General features: G+C 46.5%; 6 protein-coding genes across 6 annotated transcripts; 2 read left to right on the plus strand and 4 right to left on the minus strand.

The window, feature by feature from the left end:
* Positions 1-64: 64 nt before the first annotated feature.
* Positions 65-1,380, minus strand: EYB26_009066 (uncharacterized protein; the record flags this gene model as incomplete). The annotated part of the gene is made up of 5 exons (XM_054268317.1): positions 65-310; positions 374-461; positions 525-1,089; positions 1,156-1,207; positions 1,351-1,380. The coding sequence occupies 5 exons, from the start codon at positions 1,378-1,380 to the stop codon at positions 65-67; spliced, it is 981 nt and encodes a 326-aa protein (XP_054124292.1).
* Positions 1,381-3,130: 1,750 nt separating this feature from the next.
* EYB26_009067 (uncharacterized protein) lies at positions 3,131-4,467 on the minus strand (the record flags this gene model as incomplete). The annotated part of the gene is made up of 2 exons (XM_054268318.1): positions 3,131-4,341; positions 4,419-4,467. 2 exons carry the CDS (start codon positions 4,465-4,467, stop codon positions 3,131-3,133), a joined length of 1,260 nt encoding a protein of 419 aa, XP_054124293.1.
* Positions 4,468-5,840: 1,373 nt separating this feature from the next.
* On the minus strand, positions 5,841-7,920 carry EYB26_009068 (uncharacterized protein; the record flags this gene model as incomplete). The annotated part of the gene is made up of 4 exons (XM_054268319.1): positions 5,841-6,341; positions 6,467-7,331; positions 7,398-7,777; positions 7,843-7,920. 4 exons carry the CDS (start codon positions 7,918-7,920, stop codon positions 5,841-5,843), a joined length of 1,824 nt encoding a protein of 607 aa, XP_054124294.1.
* Positions 7,921-8,888: 968 nt separating this feature from the next.
* EYB26_009069 (uncharacterized protein) lies at positions 8,889-10,707 on the minus strand (the record flags this gene model as incomplete). The annotated part of the gene is made up of 2 exons (XM_054268320.1): positions 8,889-9,898; positions 9,966-10,707. 2 exons carry the CDS (start codon positions 10,705-10,707, stop codon positions 8,889-8,891), a joined length of 1,752 nt encoding a protein of 583 aa, XP_054124295.1.
* Positions 10,708-16,857: 6,150 nt separating this feature from the next.
* Positions 16,858-18,351, plus strand: EYB26_009070 (uncharacterized protein; the record flags this gene model as incomplete). The annotated part of the gene is made up of 3 exons (XM_054268321.1): positions 16,858-17,639; positions 17,718-18,011; positions 18,084-18,351. 3 exons carry the CDS (start codon positions 16,858-16,860, stop codon positions 18,349-18,351), a joined length of 1,344 nt encoding a protein of 447 aa, XP_054124296.1.
* A 1,581-nt stretch (positions 18,352-19,932) lies between these two features.
* On the plus strand, positions 19,933-20,545 carry EYB26_009071 (uncharacterized protein; the record flags this gene model as incomplete). The annotated part of the gene is made up of 2 exons (XM_054268322.1): positions 19,933-20,426; positions 20,503-20,545. The coding sequence occupies 2 exons, from the start codon at positions 19,933-19,935 to the stop codon at positions 20,543-20,545; spliced, it is 537 nt and encodes a 178-aa protein (XP_054124297.1).
* Positions 20,546-20,637: the final 92 nt, after the last annotated feature.

Here is a 20,637-nt window from a genome sequence, read left to right on the forward strand (position 1 = left end):
ATATACTCACATCCAACCCAAACTTGCTAAAATAAAACGTTTCAAAGAAAACAAAAGAATATCATCATGGTGAAGGTTTCGCCGGCTTCCGTCCATACACAAAATGGATAACCACATACAAATGATTCTGCGCAGTGGCCAATTCGGCCTTGACTCCCTCCATCAATTGACGCATTTCGTCGCTGGACCAGCCGAGGACGCGCGTGAAGGGAGCTAGTGTAAATGCCTCTAGTGCTTCGAAGCAGTGGAAGAGCATCATATAACCTATCTCTTTGAGGCGGCGGTCTTTGGGCCAGGGGCCGACGGGGAGCTATTCCATGTCAGTTCAATGCACATTAGGAAATGAAAAGGGGGAGTCGGGTGGTGTACGTACCTTGTACGCATCATCGCGTACATCGACGAAGCCGCATTTCTCCAGTCGGGCTTTTAGCGTTTCGACGGAGTTCATGGGTTGGCCGACCCTATTCCTGTCAACACTACTGATATCATAACTATCATAACAGGGCTAATCAAGGCAAACATACCTCTCACTCGCCTCATTCAACTGCCGCTGCCACGTGCGAATCGCCTCCGTCCTCTCCAACGTCCCATCGTCCGACTTGTACGCCGCCTCGTATTCCTGCAACTCAATAACCCCATCTTCATTCAGATTCTCCAGCGCCTGTTGCAACAACGTATCCCAATCCCTAATCGACCCGGACATCGCTCGGGCATGTATAAAATCGAATTTCGAATCAAACGTCCACGGTGACTCGATATCGTCGACAAAAAATCGACAATTAGGCGGTGTATTACTTGGCTGAATCGGCGACAGGTCAATGCCCACCACATGGCTATCGGGGTGTAGATCGGCGAAATCGATAGCCCACGACCCTGTCCCCGTACCGAAATCGAGGACGTGACGAGGTGGATGCGGCAGTCGGGTGCGATGCAAATGGCCGCGGAGAAGCATTTTGAAGATGTGGTGCGCGAGGTCGAGACGTTCCTGCTCCTTTTCGTCGTTGGGCATCATGTAGACGCCGTCGCGGTAGGCGTGGTAGCGGCGGCCATTTTCGAAGTTGTAGCTTTGTAGCGACGAGGGGCTGTAGCCTGGTGAGGTCAGTTTTTTTTTTTTTTCTTCTTCTTCCTCTTCTCCTAACGTTATTATAGACCTACGAGTCTCTGCTTCAGTACTCAATATCGTATCGGCGTCGTACAGCTCCCCGCTCTGATCGGGCTCAGTCAGCATGCAGGCAATACCTCAACTCAACGATCATAAATCATAAATCATAAACCATAAACCATAAACGAACGGAATCTCTCCCGATTGAATTAAAATGAACACTTTTTCAGTCGAATTGTAAAACTCACATCAATCTCCAGCGTGCCGGTGCCGCTCATGCTTCGTTCCTCATTCAATTCGAATTGAGGTTGTCGTTGTACAGGTCGCGGGGTTACTGCCCAAAATTCCCCGGAAAGCTACCGAGAAAACCTCCCAACCTCCGCGGACAATTAATTATTCACCGCGGATCCGAGCGATTCGATGTACCGGTGGTGGTCGAGGGGTCGAGCATATATAATCCGGTGTGATTCTTTGATTTCGAATTGAAAATAATGGCTTGACTGTCTTTGCAGCCAGAGGAAAGAGAAAAGACTAAAAAAATATGACTGGTCAACGGTTTTGCTGGTGTCTCAGTTCCAGCGGGCTGGGTCGGAGTTTGTTTCCTCTGAACGGAGCAGTCTCGACCAACAAGCGTTCTCTCTTAGTCAGACAATCACCCCAACTAACTTAACTAATAACGTTAACTAACTAGTTAAGTTAACTGAGGTAGTTAACTAACTGAACTTAACGTTAATGAGTTAGGTCATATCAGAGCCATTTATTGCTAGCCGACTGTAACCTTAGAGAATCAACCGAAAGAAAGAAAGAAGAAGGAAGACAAGAGAAATTATCATCAGTCCATATAACTATTAACTTACTAGTTATGAGTGGAATAGAGTGGCTGCCCAAAATTGGAGCTCCTTCGGCCCACTCCACGCCCTCCTCTGGCTGGCCCCATCCAACGTCCAGCTGTAACTACGTACCGTACCACTGCGCTGGGTCAGAGTCACACTTGGTTATGCACAGTTCGTCAACTAGACGGCGCTACCACCATACAAACTGGTACTAACTATCTGGTAGCAAAGTCTCAGTGGCCGACTCAAAAATATGCTACGTCAGTCTAATAGTTAACTTGGCTATCATCGCTACGATTGACATGTCAATCGCATGTCTGATACAGAGTACGTACGTATGTCATGACATCTGGGGACAGCACAGGACACGGACACAGCACGCACACTTCCAGCCAATCACGGACCGATGCCAATACTTTCCCCCGTTCGAGCCCTAACCCTAGGGAGTGAGGGTTACCCATTGGCTGCGCTTTGACTTCCACAGAGTATCGTTACAGAAGACTTGAGCCTACGATTATAGACTATTACCCGGTTGCTCCAATCATGGAATCAGTCATTGACTACAGAGTAACTACCTGGCGACCGTACATACTCATGACTCGACACCATCGAACTGGGGTCATAAGGTCCTGAGTCATAGAACGAACCACTCCCTCTCCGCCGTCACCGCTCGAGCTATCGTTGCACCAAAGACCGGCCCCTAGGAGGGTATTATTAACTATATCTTATCATGCCTTAATATACCTCATGTGGGACTCGCTCATAGCCGACGCATCTATTGCAGATTCTGCAGAAGCGGAGGCAGCGGAGCGCTTCGGGAGGTACGGTACTGAGCCCGCAACTGCCGATGATTGTTGCCGTCTGAATCATGGTTCAGATGGTCACTAGTTACCATGCGCTACCTATGCAGGCATGGAGTGTGGCGCACACCAGTTAGTCCTCCGTAGTTCGGGTAGATACGCGCTATGTAGGATAGACTTTGTGAGTGGTTCGTGCCTATCGATGTTGGCGCTCCACGTCGGAAGGGTGTCGATCCGTTTTTGTGTGGACTTTAAAAGATGCGTTTCGGGTCCTCCCGCGCGGACCCATCTGTGCCGTCCGTCCCCAGATGGAGATGGGCTTGACGGTTGAAACCCTGCTCGTAGTACTACTACAGAGTACAGAGTAGTTACTCGGAGTAGACGGCGTAGGTATTTCACAATTTGGACTTTGGCACAATCCGCATACAGCCGCCATCACCCGCACGGATATCATCCACCCCGAGCCAGCGATGGATAACGTCTTCGTCCCCTGCCCCCGGTACCAGTTCCGGCACCTTCGACTTCGGCCCCGAGTACATTGGCTCTGCGGGCAAGGACGGCGTACGACTCAAATGCACCAATGGTTGCCCAACGCCAACGCCAGCCTGCTCCTCCTCCTCCTCCTCCTCATCATCATCCACATCCAACACGGGACTAACGCACGCCTGCAATCGATCAAACACGCTCCTCCAATGGCCTTGCGATTGCGACCCAAATCTAGCCGCCAGCACCTTCCTGATTCCTGGCCAGTTCCGGCGGTCAGTTCGATCCGGCACCATTGCAGGGTCGAGGCCTAATCCACGTATCAACCGCTCATATAGCGCGTCCTCGATACTGGACACCATCATATACTTCCCGTCAGCCGTTCTGTACGCATCCGACCACGGCGCATCGTTCACCCCGGTAAGTGATGGCTCGTTGTCCGGTTGGCCGTTGCGTCGTTGAAGCGGAAATGTGGCTAGATACCGAGTACCCTGCTGAACGCTTGCGTCGACGATCTGGCCCTTTCCAGATGCATTGCGGTGGATGACGGCTGCAAGGATGCCGACTACGCATGCCATGCTTCCGCCGCCAAAGTCGGCTAGATAGTTGACCGTCGGTCTTAATATCGTACTATCTTCATTAGAAGAAGGAGTAGCAGTGGTACTGCTTGGTGGCGACGCATGCTGCAGAGCAGGCAATGCCCCCGACACCGCCACGAAATTATTCTCATGGCCCAATGCATTAGCATATCTCTTATCGTAGCGCGAATAGCCCGTAACACGCGCATAAATCAGTCTTGGATATCGTCGACACAGCTCCTCGGCACTCATGCCAATCATACGCTCGAACAGGCCGGCTCGATAGGAATCAATGAGTACATCGGCGGCATCAAGCAGTCTCAGGAACGCTTGCCGCGACGCTGCAAACTCAAAATCGACGATGATGGAACTCTTGTGCCGACATAGGGAATCTATCCATCGTTTTTGTTTTTGTGGAGTTGTGTTGTTGTTTTTGGTCGGCGTGGTCGTTTTGGCTGGAGGGTCGATGCGGACTACGTCGCAGCCTAGGTCGGCGAGGACCATGCCCGTGAATGGCGCCATTGCGATGCCTGCGAGTTCGAGGACTAAATCATATATTATGATCTTTTAGCTCCGATTTACTCTCACGATATCTGATTACGTGATTATCACCGGGCCTGACCTTTTAACCCCGCCAAAGGCGGGTTTCCCGTCTTATCGTCTCGAGACATTGTTCTCGTAGCCCTACAATTGCGAGGGAGTATATATCACAGTCTGATGAATGGTATAGATGATGTTCTAGCTCTATTCAGCCTTCTTCCTTCTGGAATATTGTCTGATTAGTAAATATAACAACGAGATGAAAATGATTAGTGATGGGGCCATACGAACCTCGGCATTTCCTTCCAGTATATATTGACCAGCGACAGTGTATGATGTCTGGACGATAGAACCTCACTCGATTATAAGTTTACAGAAAATCGAAATATAGAAAGAAAAACAGCCCAAGACAGAGAGCTATGCGGTCCTTTAAATCAATAGTTGATTCGCTTATTCCATTATCGTCCAGGGACCCCCTGCCCTGGCCTGCATGCATGAAAACGTGATAGATACGTAGATAATTCGGATCCCAGTCTCGATCACTAGTTGGAATTTGGAAATCAAAACCCAATGGAAAAGAAAAATGTACCTGACGAAAACTCCGAAGAGCCCCGATAGGTAGCATGGAAAAGTACGCCACTGGTTCTTTGTGTGAAGCGGGGTAGTATTTCTGTCTTGCTGCCTGAATAGGTAGTTTGCTGGGTTGCGCTATTGATTTGGCTTTTGGATACATCAAGTTATTTTTTTTGTTCTTCTAAAAATGTGCCTTTGGCCTGGAAGAATAAATACTATATATTGGTTATAGGATTATTCGAAAGAAATGATTTATTTATTCTATACTCTGTACACCTGTACATACGAGAACTCAACTCAATTTTTACTCGATCTTCTATGTCTTAAGGCGTATGTTGTTGTACTGTAGAAAAAGAAACTCTACTACAAGCTTCACAATTGCAGAAAGTTTCTCTGCTAATCTCCCGCCTCTCCTTTATCATCCCCGAACCAGCGATTGAAGCAGGAGATCGTGTTTCTCCAGACTCTCCTTGGCCGTTCAATAGTCGTCCTATGTCTGCGTCGGTATCAGGACCACATGGCCGTCACAGTCATGTTTCAAATGTGCCTAAAAGTGGCCCACATAACCATTTCCACCGGGAGTTAGCATTGCATTAAATGTATTTATAAGAACTTAGGAACCTGTCGTTCGGAGGATGTCGTAGCTGGGTATAACTAGTTGCCTACTACGTACCAAGGATGTTAGACTTACTGTATGTATGCAATGCCAACAATTACCTAGGTATATCAATGATATAGTTGATGGAAGAAATTCACGATCTAAGTACGCTTATCGCTTCATTATCTCATCCAAGGTAGGACTGTAGTACTTACAAAGATGCAAGTCCGCCTCCTGGTTCCTCAAAAATGTATGTTAAAGTGATTTTCATTATCTAGTCCGAACCGTGTGAAATTTCCCAGCGGACATTGCTCCTCCACCAATCCCTCCCTCTCAAAACCCATTCCATGGATCACCAGACGAATTCACCAGAATCATCTGGCGGCATTCCTCCAGGCCTTTCCACGGACGCAGGTCTAGGGGCCGCACAATGTCAAAAGGTATCATGGGGGTGGAGTCATTTCTTCTATACTCAACGTAGGCCCGCATTAGGGGCCCCAAATACCCTTCTTGACTGTACCGCGGCAAGTCAGTCCTGCGACGAAGCACAAAACATGCCTCGGGATGAGCGAAATCCCCCATTGCTATGGCTTCCAGGCTAGGGAAAGTAGTGCAATCGAATGCCCAGGCGGCGAAATCCACCAGCTCGGATAGTATCACGGCTGTGTCGTTTCCAGTGTCGTATCGCTCAAACTGTTTTATCGAGTCGATGATGGCCTTTGTTGGACAATTATAGTCCACCATTGGGCTTATACCGGTCATTTTATCCCTCGGCATTCTGAAATGAATGACTTTGAGTTGTGGATAGGGTGTCGCACCTCGAAGATATTTGCGCTTGTTAATCTAGTGTTAGCCTGCGTATGTCGACAGTCGACAACACCAAAAAAAAAAGGGGGGTTAGGGGTGAGCTGGGATGAGCATGGACTTTATCAGCCAGATTCTCTCCCACATCGACTTACCACACTATACGGAGACCTCATAAAAGCCACTCCTTCTAAGCCAGATAAAACCTCGAGAATCGAGAGAATGGAATACGCATCGGGGAGGTTGGCCTCACCTCGGATTCCGTGTCTCTTTTTGAAAAAGCTGAGAACCATTCGCCTCAAATACGGCCTGAGGCGATGAAAAGGTATGTCGACCGTAAATTGATCCGTGAAAGTAACGAAAAACTCTTCTATCCTGCTGCCGTATTTGACTATCAAACGTTCCAGAGGAAATACCGTACGTGTTCTCCACCTCTCGTCAATGATCGAGTGGAAAGATCGAAGAATGAGACCGTGGTTTCTGCTGTCCCATGTGTCGAAGAACTGGAGCGTCTTCACGCAAAGTTCCAGCTTCAATTTGAACAAGTTTCCGGGATCAAACGTCAACGTGTCGCAGGCCGTCCAAGCAGCAAGCGAAGCATTGCGCAGGGACAAGGTGCGGAGTGACTTGAGCCAGAATCGATTCTTAACCAAGTGTGCCCCTTCAACCTTGGCAATGTGATGATTTGATGGAACGCATAACCCAAGCCAAATCAAGTCCAATTCGATTTCTGTCGGATGTCGTGATGCCCCGCGGCGGCGCACAATCTCCACTTCGAGGACGTTCAGATGTTTGGCGTTATGCTCGAGAACTATCCGAAGGAGCTTGAAATTTCGTTTAGTAACGACTCCACGCCACGAGAATACCTGGAGATTTTTGAGGTGAGCGAGTCCGTAAAGACCGTTGTTAGGGCAGGAGCCGTCCACCACCAGGGACAGGGATCTAAGGTTTGTGTGACTAATAGTGATATAGCCCAGTGGTCCGAGAAGTTCTTCTGGCATGCAGTAGCCTATCGTCCATCTGTTTAAAAAAGAAGTATCAATCAATCGATTTGTATACACCGAGTTAAATGATGGGAATACGTACCCAAAATGACGAAGTGACCCCTTTTGGACCTGAGAAAAGATCTGCCTCGCTGCAAAAGACACAGCTTCAAGGGTAGTAGCATGTTGTATCGAAGGTGGAGGAGACCCTTCAGATATATTGGATAAAGAGCATCGTGAGAAACTCCAGCGTTTAGGGAAGATGGTCAAACTCATCGCAAAATTCAATATCGATACCCTTTCCCTCGAACCGTCTTCCTGAAAATATGTTCTTTCGAGCTCCTCCAAGGGAGGGACATTGCGAAGGTTCTCCAACGGCCAGGTTTGTTTAGTTATAATCACCTGTGTATACAGAAAGGGGATCATTCGTTGGTGCATCAACCTGCTAGTCTTTGCGAGTGACACGACATCGCCTGGAAACAACTGAGAAGGCCCGTTAGTACTCTATGAAGTTATGGTTGTTCCGATCAAGAATCTATATCACTTACCCCCTGGACGATTTTATCCAATAACTCGTGTGGCAGGAGGCCCAGAGGGGGTCCTGAAGCCCATTGGTCAGAACTCATCTTTGGTCTCTCCCCGTGTATGAAATGCTCTGAGCGTATTCAATGTATTCGATAGAAAAAGGGATCCTGAAGACAGAAAAAAACCGAGTGCTGGCCCGTTTTCGACGCTGGATTGGTGTAATATGTAGTAGTGAATCCGCATATACATGTTCATGGCAGGGCAGGATTTGCTTCCATTTATTGTCATATTTACCATCCATGGCTTTAGAATATATGCTATGTTCCTCAAATTGTATTCCGGAGTGTAATCATGAACAGTTTCCTTGGTGTGATCGCTTCGACATCTCCTCACCAGAAGGGAAACAAAGGTGAGATTGTTGGGTCAGCAACAATGCAATTCAAACAATCCCATTGTTGCAATCAACGAATCTCAATTAATTTGCCCAACAGAACTGCCCATGTAACAGTGTATAATTCAAAAAAAAAAAAGCATGTTCTTTCGGCATGTCGCCTCGGATCCAGATAGGTGTCCCTTCCAGTCTCGAGATCCATGGCAGGTAGCATTATTCGCAGGAGATGAACGGGTTGACTAGAAGTTTATTAAACATAGGACTCCTAAACTAGAAAGAGAAAACTTTGGTGTTTCGTATTTCTCAGGTAATCGACCTTAATATCACGTGTCAGATTTAGGGTTAGAGCGAGAGACGTAGATCCGTAGATTCTCACATTCGCGTTCAGTACTGAATATGAACATCAACTTACTACGTACAATAAGGGTTTGAGTCACATTCGATACCGAAAACCGGAGTGTAGTGATTTACAAGGTTATACCAAGTCGTTTTTGATGAGTATTATTTTACGAAGAAGATGGAAGTTCAATGACAACAAATGAATGTGATATCAAATTATTCAGAATATAGTTATAGATTAAGTAACTAACACTCGCTAAGTTAGCGTACCAGTATAAAATAAAGTTCCTCCCGGTCTTCGTCGATCATGTAAATGATCTCACAATCAAGAAACTAAATTTACTCCTCATGGGCGGCAAGAGCTTCCTTCTCATTGACCTTGAGGTCAGCGACTTCAGTAGCATAAGCCAATCCCAATTCCTCGTAGATGCGTTGCATACGCTCACGGTCCTTGTTGGCAATGCTGCCCATGTCACCACCGAAGAAGACATCGAGTTCCTCGAGGGTCTTGTCCTTGGTCTCTGGGAAGAACTGCCAGATGAAGAAGCCACCGCCGAGAGAGAAGATAGCGAAGAAGATATAAGTACCGTATTGCATGGAGTCAAGCATGTCCTTGGTGGTAAGACCGATGATGAAGTTGAACATCCAGTTGGTGGAAGCGACGATGGCAACACCGCGAGAACGCATACTGGCGGGGAAGATTTCCTGAGCAAGGACCCATGCGACGGGACCCCAGGAGTAGGCGAAGTTGACGGCGAAAAGCCAGATAAATACAATGGCAACCCAACCCTGAGTGACGGCAAGATGCTCGTTCTTGTCCCATTGGGGCTTGTAGACACCTTCAACGGAGGCGACGATGACGTGACAAATGAACATACCAATGGCACCGATGATCAAGAAAGTCTTACGACCGAACTTATCCAAGAAGAACACAGAAGGAAGAGTGAAGATGATCTGCAAGATACCAGTGACACCGGTAGCGAGGAGATCAGTAGTGGTGGAAGAGAAACCGAAACTCTTGAAGATCTGAGGAGCATAGTACAACACGGCGTTAATGCCAGTGAACTGCTGGAAAACCATCATACCACTTCCCAAGAAGACACGCTTGATCATGTTGGGAGCGAAGAGAGCCTTCCAGGGGGCAAGGATACCACCGCTGCCAACCAACTCAGCTTCGGTCTGTTCATCGAACATGACGGCAGCCTTGATTTCCAAGAACTCGGCAGTGAGAAGAGGGTCCTGAGGGTCGAGGCGGCGGAGTCTGCTGAGGGCGGAACGGGCTTCATCCTCGCGGTGCTTCAACATCAACCAACGAGGAGAGAAGGGGAAGAAGAACAATCCGAAGAACACTGTGGAAAAAGAAACATTAGTATTCGCTATTCAAAAAAAATCCAGAGCTGCACAAGTTGCACTTACAAACCCAAGCAGGGATCAACTGCAAGGCCAACGGCACACGCCAGGAGACAGTCTTCTGACCGGTGCAAGTATGGCCGCTGTTCTGGTCGTAGTTGTAGTTTCCCTTGGAGTCATATGGGTCGGCAATACCCTCAGGATTGCAGTGGGTGCTGCCAATGTAGGAGAAACCAAAGTCAAGCCAGAAAGCAATGGTGGTACCGATGGTGATAGAAAGCTGCTGCAGAGAGACCAAAGAACCACGGAGTTCGGGAGGGGCGATCTCGGCCTGGTACAATGGAATGACCATAGAAAACATACCAATACCGAAACCACCGATGATACGACCGGCGAAGAAGTATGCAGGTGACTGAGCGCCGGATTGAAGACCAGTTCCAAGGGTGAAGACGAGCACAGCAAACATCATACTGTACTTACGGGAGATAGCGTCGGACAAGTAACCGTTGAAGAGAGCACCAGCCCAAGCACCCAGTTCAAGGGCAGAAACGAGCCATCCCTGAATGTTGGAGCTCATGAGACCGGGGAAGTGGTTCATGAAGTTCTCCATAACCAGAATGGGACCCATAACGCCTTGGTCGTATCCGTACATCATACAACCGAGAGACACGAAAACACAAGTCAAGGCCACATAGGGGTTCTTGAGCATACCGGCGAGACCGTGGGGCTTGGAGGCATTTTGGCGACCAACCAAAGACTGGGAGGTCTTTGCCTCTTTGGCCTTGGTTTTTTCGAAAATACCGGGCATGATGATGTCGCTCTGCTGCTGCTGCGGTGTTGTGTGAAGTAGATTGACTGGTGGTCTTGGTTCTCTCCAAGCTCACAGCTTTAACTGGAGCAATGGGGAAGAGAAGCGGATGAGCACACGACGGAGAGAAAAAAAGAAACGAGACCTCAAACCCGGAGGAATGAGGACTAATTTATAAACACTTGGGGCGACCCCAGACCAACGTGATAGTATTAGTTTTCTCTCGTGTGATATATCGTAGTACACTTTTTTTTTGGGGAGCTTTCCCCCTTAGATCCATGGATGTCTAGGTTACATGGCCACTCCGTCGACTTTTTCCATCTTCCCCATCTGGAGGACTCCGTACTCCATAGCTAGGGCATGAAAACCCACCCTAGGCCAAGCGGAGACCCATGTATTCGTTTCAAAACCCCAAGTTCCTGTAACTTTTGTCCATACTAGTACGTACCATTGGACGCAATTTCTGTTCCTTTCAAAGTTGACCAATCGGTGCATACAGGAGGCATTTCTAGCGTCGGTTTATTAATACACCTTTGTTTGAGGTCTACTCATGTTGGTTGGTTCTAATTACTGCTTGGTCGACGTGACTCCATACCACGAGTCGCTCGTGGCATAATATGATTGCCCTAGTAGGAGAATATAGTTAGTTTCCATGTATTTTTACTCTTTTCTTTCGGCAACACACTCCTCTTCAGTTCGGCCCTGCTCCTATGCAACTGTCTACCGAGTCATGCCGAGTTAGCATCGGAGAGAAAGAATACATAGTCGAAACGTATGCGTTGCTACGTACCAACCTGACTCGCTTTGTCTGAGCCCTAAGTCGGAGAACCTAAACCTTTTGCATTCTGATTTGACTCAGCTGGAATCAATTACTCCTGGTTTTCTGCAGTGACATGTGACATAAATTTGCAACAACAATCGTCAGAATACTATTCATCCTTCTCACCTACCAATCAGCCAAAGATTCACACACTTTCCGAAGGAACACTAGCCAGCCCCCTCTGATATTCGCCTATCTTACGTGGATAAGACGTTCTTCACCACGGTTTTTTGTCGGAGATTGATCGCCGTCACTGGTTGGTGGCTTTGTTGGATTCAGTCCAATCTTGTCTGGTATGAGCCGAACCGAAATGGGTTGCTTGAGGATCCAACATTTGAATCATGAAAACCCGAGCATTGATTTGTCCATTCATTTAATGCGAGTGTGATTTAGCAGAAGAAACTAAACCAGCTTTTGGGTAGTACAGAATACTAAATTACTAGTTCGATCTTTGGGTGTCACAAAGCTCGTACATGCTACTTCGAATCGACGGAATACACGTCAGGATTTCCATGCGTTCCTTTTGACACAGGTGATCAACTAGCCTGTCCGAGTTAGTAAGGATTTTCCGAGCCCTGTTTCGCCTTGATTAGTTTGTTCTGCTCATCGCAGTCACGCGCTTGTTATATATATATATATATTATTAGTACCTATTTTATGATTTTAGTATATCATGCAAGGTCGACCACTCCAAGTACAGGGTCCCATCTCAACACGTCAAACCCCAAGCTAATGGAACTGGATGCACGATGGTGCTCTGTCTGCTTTTCTCGAGGTTGCACCGGTTCGAGCTGAGGTAACGCTACGACAAAAGTAGAAAATAGGTAGCGATGATATATTACCCCGTATCAAATACGTGCTGAGTAACTATATGGTGACGAGTTAATTATGGAGTTGTACTAAATAAAAACTTGGGCTACTAAGGTATTTCTAGCCCCCCCTTCCAACCTTCTCAGAAACCTTGACAAACGCCAATCTAGTCTTGGAAAAGCTTGGTTCCATTTAGCATTCGTAAGCATTTCGACCGAGCTCGGATGAACTTTGAACAAAAATATTGTCTTTCTCGGCGCTTTGCAACAGCCGAAGGCGTACGTCCACTCAAACTAGTTTGGGCTGATAAGCCAAGGGTCTTCACTAAGAATTTTGACTTAGCCTAGTTAAACCATTTTCCGGTAACTAACTACTAACTAACCATTCCATTTTCACTTAGGTAAGGTTGGCGATTCAGGGATTGCCAATGTTGGAGCTAATAGCATCAGCTTTTCTACTTCAAGGCATGAAGTCCGTCATGATTTGTGTTTAATCCTTACTAGAGGTATTTGGTATTACCACTTCGTATTACTCTATATTCGCGTATTTATTGATTTCTCCATTCTCCAGACTCGAAGACTGGCTTTTATGAGCCGAATACTATGCATTGTGGAGACCCCAGTACACTCTGTTTCCAAGACAAAGCAAAGACCTGTACTCCGTATCTCCATAAGAGATGATCCAAACTGTGGAAATGTTCTCACGTGGCAACTCTTGGGAAAAAGCAAAAAAAGATAATTCTATGATCAGATAATCATTAAGTTTAGATATGTCGCCGATCGATCGTGGCTGTCAGTTGCCTTTCTTCTGAGAACATCTCCGCATTTTTCTAGCGCTTCTTTCAGCCCCCTTTTCCAAGCCATGGCAAAAGCCAAAACCGAGCCCCGGTTTTGTGCAAAGTCTGTCGCGGTGTTTACGCGTGCCAAGCAAGCTTAACCAAGGAAAAGCTTTTTTCCCTTTTAGAGTTCTTATTTCCCCATGTTGGTTTACGATGATTTCAAATATACGACCATGATGCCTGAAACACTCTCCCCGCTCAATATGTGGCTGGCTTGTAACTACTACATATGTGAGTGGAATGCTTTTAGTCCTGGGCTAAACAAAGTCAAAATGTGAGCTAGTCAAGCTGCTAGACACGGCGACTCGTCGGTGGACCTCTTGTCTTGAACGTAGTAAGCGAGTACAGTACACATTCTACATACAATATTTAGGTACAAAAGGGTCCACCGTCTGCGCCGCCATGATTATTAGAACATTAGTACGTAATGATTTTTGGTCTCTTAACTGCTTGACCTAGCCGATATAACCGGTTCTAAATTAAGAGAGGAAAAGGTGAAGCCCCGTCACCAGGCATACTGGTGCGCGGGTGCCGTCTCCCGAAAGTTGGAGTATGGAGACCACTCTTGCAAAAAAGCCTTACGATATCGCAAAGCCACGCAATCAACTTCGGTGAGTGGATAAATGTCCAGGTTATTAGGCCAATCGTGATACTAGTACCCCGTATGTCTACTCCGCTCTAGTAAATAAAATGCACTAGTATCAAGAGCGTATTCTATGCTTACTACATACCCCATAATCCATTCTTATCATAGTGCGTTTCTCTAGTTCAACAAGCGCGTACGGAACAGAGTCAGGCTCGTAGGCTTCTACAGGTCCTTCTTGAAAGTCTTATCACGTACTCCGTAGAGAGAAATCAAGTCAAGCTGACTTGTGTCTATATCCGCCTGACCAAATGACTCACGGAATACCGAGATGGCTTGCCGAAAACAACCACAACATTCACACAATCAAGGGCGTAGAAGGGACTGAATCAAAGTTCAGACATGCACATATGGGATTGCGTTCTAACTTTTGGGTATCGTAGTTGGTTGTCCCCTGTCAACGGAACTTCGGCATCTCTTTCCCTGTATGAATCCTGCATCTACATATCGCTAGAAAGATTGTGTGTATGGTTTCCGATGGCCGGACCGAAGACGACAGCCTTTACCAGCCGCCAAGACGGCAGGGACGGCTTCGATTATTAGTTCCTCATACAGACTACGGCCTACGGAGTACTGTGATAGTGATGCCCAAGGGCAATTGAATTATCGATGAATGTCCGTGCATCGGTGTCAGGCATCTCTTGCATCTGCTTTCATGATTAAACGACCAATATGTAGTAACTACATCCAACTCAGCGCATCACGAAAGCCGGGTATAACCAACAGAATCCCCATCTTTCAAGGATCTTGCTAAACTGTTTCAGTCTCCTCTTTATTACCCCGTCTAATCCTCGAATGATTGAGCGGGGAACGAAGATACCCGGTGAAGGACACCAGGAATACCTCCTCAAGGCCCTGGAGTAACTATCTACATGGTACAAAGTAGACAGCCAGTCAGACCCCTGCCCGGGGCTGAGATTCGCGTATCTAACTTCTGTTTTTTTATCAATCGCTGCAAGGAAGATAATAATAAAAAAAAGTACGTACAACACGCAGCGACGGCGGTTTTGACTTGTTGGTTGCTTCTGGGGTAATCCGGGATACCCTTGCTACGCTGGCAGGTGCCACCCTTGTCTGATACTTACGTGACATTTGAGTCGAACTCACTTTCCCCAGATGTGCAAATGTGGCACGCTACAGCGCAAATTGTGATACGTACCATGGAGAGTTGCAGAGATCATGAGGACCTCCTTCGTGCCATCATGTGATAGCTAATACGTACTGTAGAGCGACGCCAATGTAGTAATACCCTTGACTTGCTTTGTAGGATTCTAACCGATCCATGATATTTCAAAGACTCTGTGCGCTCGCCATTTAGTTTGCCCTAATATGGATTAGGGTTTGATTAGGGTATATAATTATAGGGTTGTATCAACACTAGGGTATCAATGATAAGGGTTATTAGGGTTACGAATCGCATTGTTATTGGGGTAAGGGTCATAGCAGAATGTCAGTGAGCTCGAAATGAAGCAAAGCAACTCCTTCAAAGGTTTCAATCTCCGATCGCTGTCTTTACCTCACATCTTTGTGGTTTTCGCCTCGTACAATTTCGGTTTGATCGGGAATTGTAACGACTAACAAGGCTTTTTAGCTTCGGATCGCGCAAGTCGAATTAAGGAAGCAAAAGCATAGAAGAGGATCTTTCGGCAAAGGCTATCGTTGAACTTCATCGTCTGACCTCTGATTATACGCGTCAGTTGATAGAACAGCGAAACGGAGAGCACCAAGTAAGCCCGAGTAAGAACTGTGAAGCCGCGTGTGTATGAAAGGAAGACGTGCAAATCAAATCAACAATCTCTTATGGCAATTTGAATTTCGACTTTCCTTGATCTAAACTTCTAAAGAACTGTCTTCATACTCTAGAAAAGTTAAGATAGACCTATGTACTTCTTCCAATTGTGCAAACGGGGATCACCTCTGTTGATCTCGGTGAGGTGGCCGCGCTCAGATACATGGTCACAGACATCCACAAACTTAATCAATGGGAGACCCAATCGATCGAGCGTCTAGACGGCCGACTAGCAGTAATTCGTGAATACTAATCGGGATATAAACCACGCTATTGATCTTTCACATCCCATTCGCGATCTAAGAATCTTACATCTTAGATGATTGTCGGACGCGGAAGTTAGCACTCAGCAGATAATCCCGATGATCATCGATCCCCGTCTCCTTCTTAGGTTTAGCTTTAACCTAATTGTGTTTGGTTCTGGAATCTGAGCAAACGCGAAGCAACATCGACGAGCCTGTGTGCTCGGGTTCCCTACGGCCCAGCTTGCCAAGTGCCGCACCAATTTGCCAGCGAGCCAATCCAAATCAGCGCGACTCCGTATTTCTTCCCTTTTACAGGCAGGCCAAGAGCGCTGAGAGCTCGAAAAAGAGAGAGCTGATAAAACGACGCGATTTTGATAAATCGACGGAGTAAACAAAAAGTCTTATAGAACCTGTAACTAGTTAGTTAATTAGTTAATTAACTTGATTACTAAGAAAATGGTTGTCGATTTATCAAATCGCCGTTGTTTTATCAAGTAAAAGTAACAACTCATCGGCGCCAAGCTGCAGATTGTACATAAGTGAGCTTGTGAGGCAAAAAGAGGAGGAAATCCCGTTCTCCACAACGACAACATGAAGCAGGCAAGCTGAATCTCCTTTTTGCATGGCATTATGGAGCTTTTGCTTTCGTTGTTTTTTTTTTTTTCCCCCCCTTCTCGATCCTGACAAGGAGGTGAAGATGGACTTGACTTGAACAATAATTTGTTGTCTTTCTCCTTTCTGTGTGTTTATTCGTTTCAGTCCCTTGTGTTTTCCTGTGGAGCTGAACATTTTGATTCCCACTGCGACGCTACGATTGACTCCGTTGCTCATATCAAACGTGTAAGCGATCAGTTGACGAGCAAGTTGTTGCGCAAATTCTGACACCTGTCGCGGTGTTGTAGAGTCATATAAACTTGGAAATTTAATTCGAATCCAAAGAAAACGCCCATAGTCAACCGAAACCGAAGATACAATTGTATGGAATTTGGAAAAGCCAATCACGAAATGGCTATGCTCCGTCAACGTCGAGCCGACGACGAAATCACCCAAACAGTCACCCATGACACCCTCCCACAACACCAAAATGACGCTGAAATCGCCAACAATGCGGAAAAGAAACCGCGAGTCTTGGGAATCTTTCGAGTCCAATCGACCGGCGAGAGTGGGAGAAACGGTTTCCATATAAGGCATTTCCTCTACATTTGCTTTCGAAGCACCTGCACGATATCCATGATCGTCAATATCCTCTGGCCGTTTGTCCCTGCCGCAATTGTGATGGGTTTCGCTCGTCCGGATCTGGATGTCTGGGTCTTTGCGCTTAATTATATTGCTATAATACCGACGGCCAACTTGCTGGGTTTTGCGGGAGGAGAACTGGCACGTAAATTGCCGCGGGTTTATGGAGTGTTATTAGAAACTTCGTTAACATCTGCCGTCGAAATCATCTTGTTCATGATTCTGATCAAGACTGATAACAGCGATGAATTGATCAATGTCATTCAGGCGGCTATCCTCGGCTCGATCCTGGCGAATTTATTGCTGTGCCTAGGCTTGTGCTTTTTCTTCGGCGGTCTGAGACGCAATGAGCAGATATTGCACGAAGCCGTTAGTGAAGTTGGATCTGGCTTGCTTCTTGTTGCTGGATTCGGACTTTTGATTCCGAGTGCTTTCCATGCGACGTTGTCGGGCTCGGTGACGGATGGAACCATGACGAGCGAGGAGCTTCGTGATACAACTAACAAAGTCAGCCGAGCTACTGCCGTTATCCTACTATGTGCTTATTTCATGTACGTTGTTCCTTCTTTCATTTCCGGCCTTAATGCACAGGACCCTTCACACTGACCGACGAAATGTCTTTGAATTAGGTTCCTATGGTACAACTTGCGCACTCACAACAGCATCTTCGACGAAGTCCTCGAAAATGAAGAAAGCAAGGACGAGGATGGCCACAAAGAACGCTACCGACCAAAGCTCACCCTTTTCGAGAGCCTTCTAGCCATCACTGCCTCTCTTACATGCGTCTCCCTTTCCGCGTATTTCTTGGTCGAAAAAATCCCGGCGATCGTTGAGCGTGGTGTGCCGGATAACTTCATGGGTCTGATTCTGGTTCCTCTGGTCGAAAAGGCGGCTGAACATTTGACTGCTATCGATGAAGCTTGGTAATTATCCCCCACCATTTTTCCCGCTTACTTCTAGTCTTTTCTCTTTTTGCTAATATCATTCTAATGCAGGGACAACCAAATCAACTTTGCTCTTTTCCATTGTCTTGGACCTTCCATTCAAACAGCTCTGCTCAATGCACCTTTAGTTGTCCTGGTTGGTTGGGGATTGGGTAAAGAGATGGACCTGAACTTTGAGATCTTCATGGTGATCTTGCTTGTCCTGTCTATTCTCGTTGTTGGCAACTTCTTGCGTGATGGCAAATCCAATTACATGGAAGGCGGACTCTGTGTGCTTGTCTATGTGATTATTGCTGTGACTACGTGGTACTATCCATGATTGTGTTTTCGTCCGTGGGACTGATATTACGCATCAGCGTTGGGTTTCATAAAAAGCGAGCTGTTTTGCATAGCGTTTGTTATACGTAGTATACTTAGGTCAACTGGCATTGAGAATAGTCGATGGCTACATAAGAGAGAGCACTTGAGATATATATAGACATAGACACCTACCTAGGTATGTATGCGAATATCTATTTCGTACAACAATCCATCAATACTTTCATATACACCGATTTGTGCCCAGGTATCGAGATGATATTCGAATCTTGCAGCATGGCTCCATGCATCATCAGGCATAGATTTATATAAGCACACTTGCCTAGAATACAAATGCGAAGCAATCGTACACTGCACGCATCGAGCCATCAACTCCCTGGGGACCTAGGCTTAATTCGTAATGGGGCCCCAATACCATGTGGATCCTTTACTGCGTTCATTGGATCGGCGTGAAGTTTGTTAGCCCATCAGAGGATGATTTCGAAAGTATAAAAAGCCCTATCGGAATGTTCATCAAATCGCTTGAATCTCCTTATACGTAGGTGCAAGCCATCGGCCATAGTTTGATCCAGGTGATTCAACTAAGAGATGGAAAAATACGAGTCAGATCTGTGAAAAAAGTGTAATTCTACAATGTAAGACATCAACGAAGATCGGAATTAAGAAATTTCACATAAATCGGCGTTCCCATTTAATTGATCGGAGTTATTGTTATTTGCCATTTTTGTGACGCACATTCGTTGTTGATCTATCCACGTAGTACCGGTACTGACACTATGTACCTACGTATCATCGATATGCTTCGTATTTCAAAATTGCTACTTAATCGCAATAGAAATTATTATAGCAAATGTATGGAAATTCTTCCTCGAGAAGAGTAGATCCATTATTAAGGCTTAGCCGTCGGCACAAATAGAAAGTAGAAGCAGACAAGCTTTTCCAATCCGTCGTCCAGCCTTCCCGCTTGAAACTTGTATCCTCGACTCGATTGGTGCTATTTTGCTGCCCTATGGGTCTGGACTCTGGGTATGCGTCCGGAGTCCGTATGAACATCCTCACTAATTTACGGATGATGCATTCGTAGCCGACCAACTGGCAAGCTGGCAATAATGCTTGGCCGCCGGTGGTCGCATCCTTCGTCGTGTTCCACGCAGCCGATTCGAGTACTTACTCGTAGTAGTTTCGGAGAATGGATGACCCAGGCAGTCTTTCCATTTTTTTTTTTTCTGTGGTTTCTATTTTTCATTTTTTTTGGTCGTCTCTATTTGTCTTTGCTTTCACTCTTTTCACTGTAAGACATTCACGCATTTCATGGTTGAGCTACGTACCTATCGCGCTCCTTTGGAGTCGATGTATGAAGCCCTAACTTGATAGATTGCATTCTATCCTGAATTATCACCAAACTTCGCGGATAAGGAAGGACATATATCCAGTTATTGCGGACCCAATCCAGTTCGATTTATAATTACTTGCATCGAATTTTTGAGCCTCCGTTCGAACTGCCTCGTATCTACGATAAACGATCATCCTCAGCCACACCTCAAAATCAAAAGGAACAGAGACCTCATTTCAATCTCACAACATGGCCCTCTCAGCCTCAGCAATCATCGCCATCGTCGTGGTCGTCTCCGCGTTATTCGTAACCATCCTATGGACATTCAGCGGCTACTACCGCCGCACATCCGCAAGGGAAGAAGCAAACGTACATATATCACAGGAGCAATACGCATACATGCGGCAAGTCCGACTACGAAATCACGGATACTCTTACTCCGAGTCGCTCTTTGGCGGTCGCACCTCACAGGCATGGTCACATCCGAGCAATAATGAAGATACGACCATACCAAATACACCTATGACAATGGGAGGAGAAGCTGGAACTCCGGGATCGGAGGCGGAGGGGACGACCAATACTAATGAGAAACAGAGTCTAGATCAGGGCTCAGCCAACGTTGCGCAGCAGGAAAAGGATGAGTCGAGGGTGAATTATTCGACGTATGAACCGGCGGAGTACTTTGAGCAGCCGCCGTATGAGAGCAATGATTATTATTATGGACATGAGGAACAACCGCAACAGTAAGTTCATTTGATGCCGACCTTGCTTTGGTCCGTGGTGGGTAATGGTGCTAATCTGTGTCTTTTTGAGGTATAGGAATGAAAAGGTCGATCATGTTCCTCCGGAACAACAAGTTTGATATACATAAACGAATACACACCCTGTGGACATGTCAGTGTCTAATCCTTTATCTGAGCTCACGATGCCGGAAGACAGAGTTGGTTGGACAAT

This window comes from Talaromyces marneffei, chromosome 7 (assembly GCF_009556855.1).
Source record: "Talaromyces marneffei chromosome 7, complete sequence".
Classification (NCBI taxonomy): domain Eukaryota; kingdom Fungi; phylum Ascomycota; class Eurotiomycetes; order Eurotiales; family Trichocomaceae; genus Talaromyces; species Talaromyces marneffei.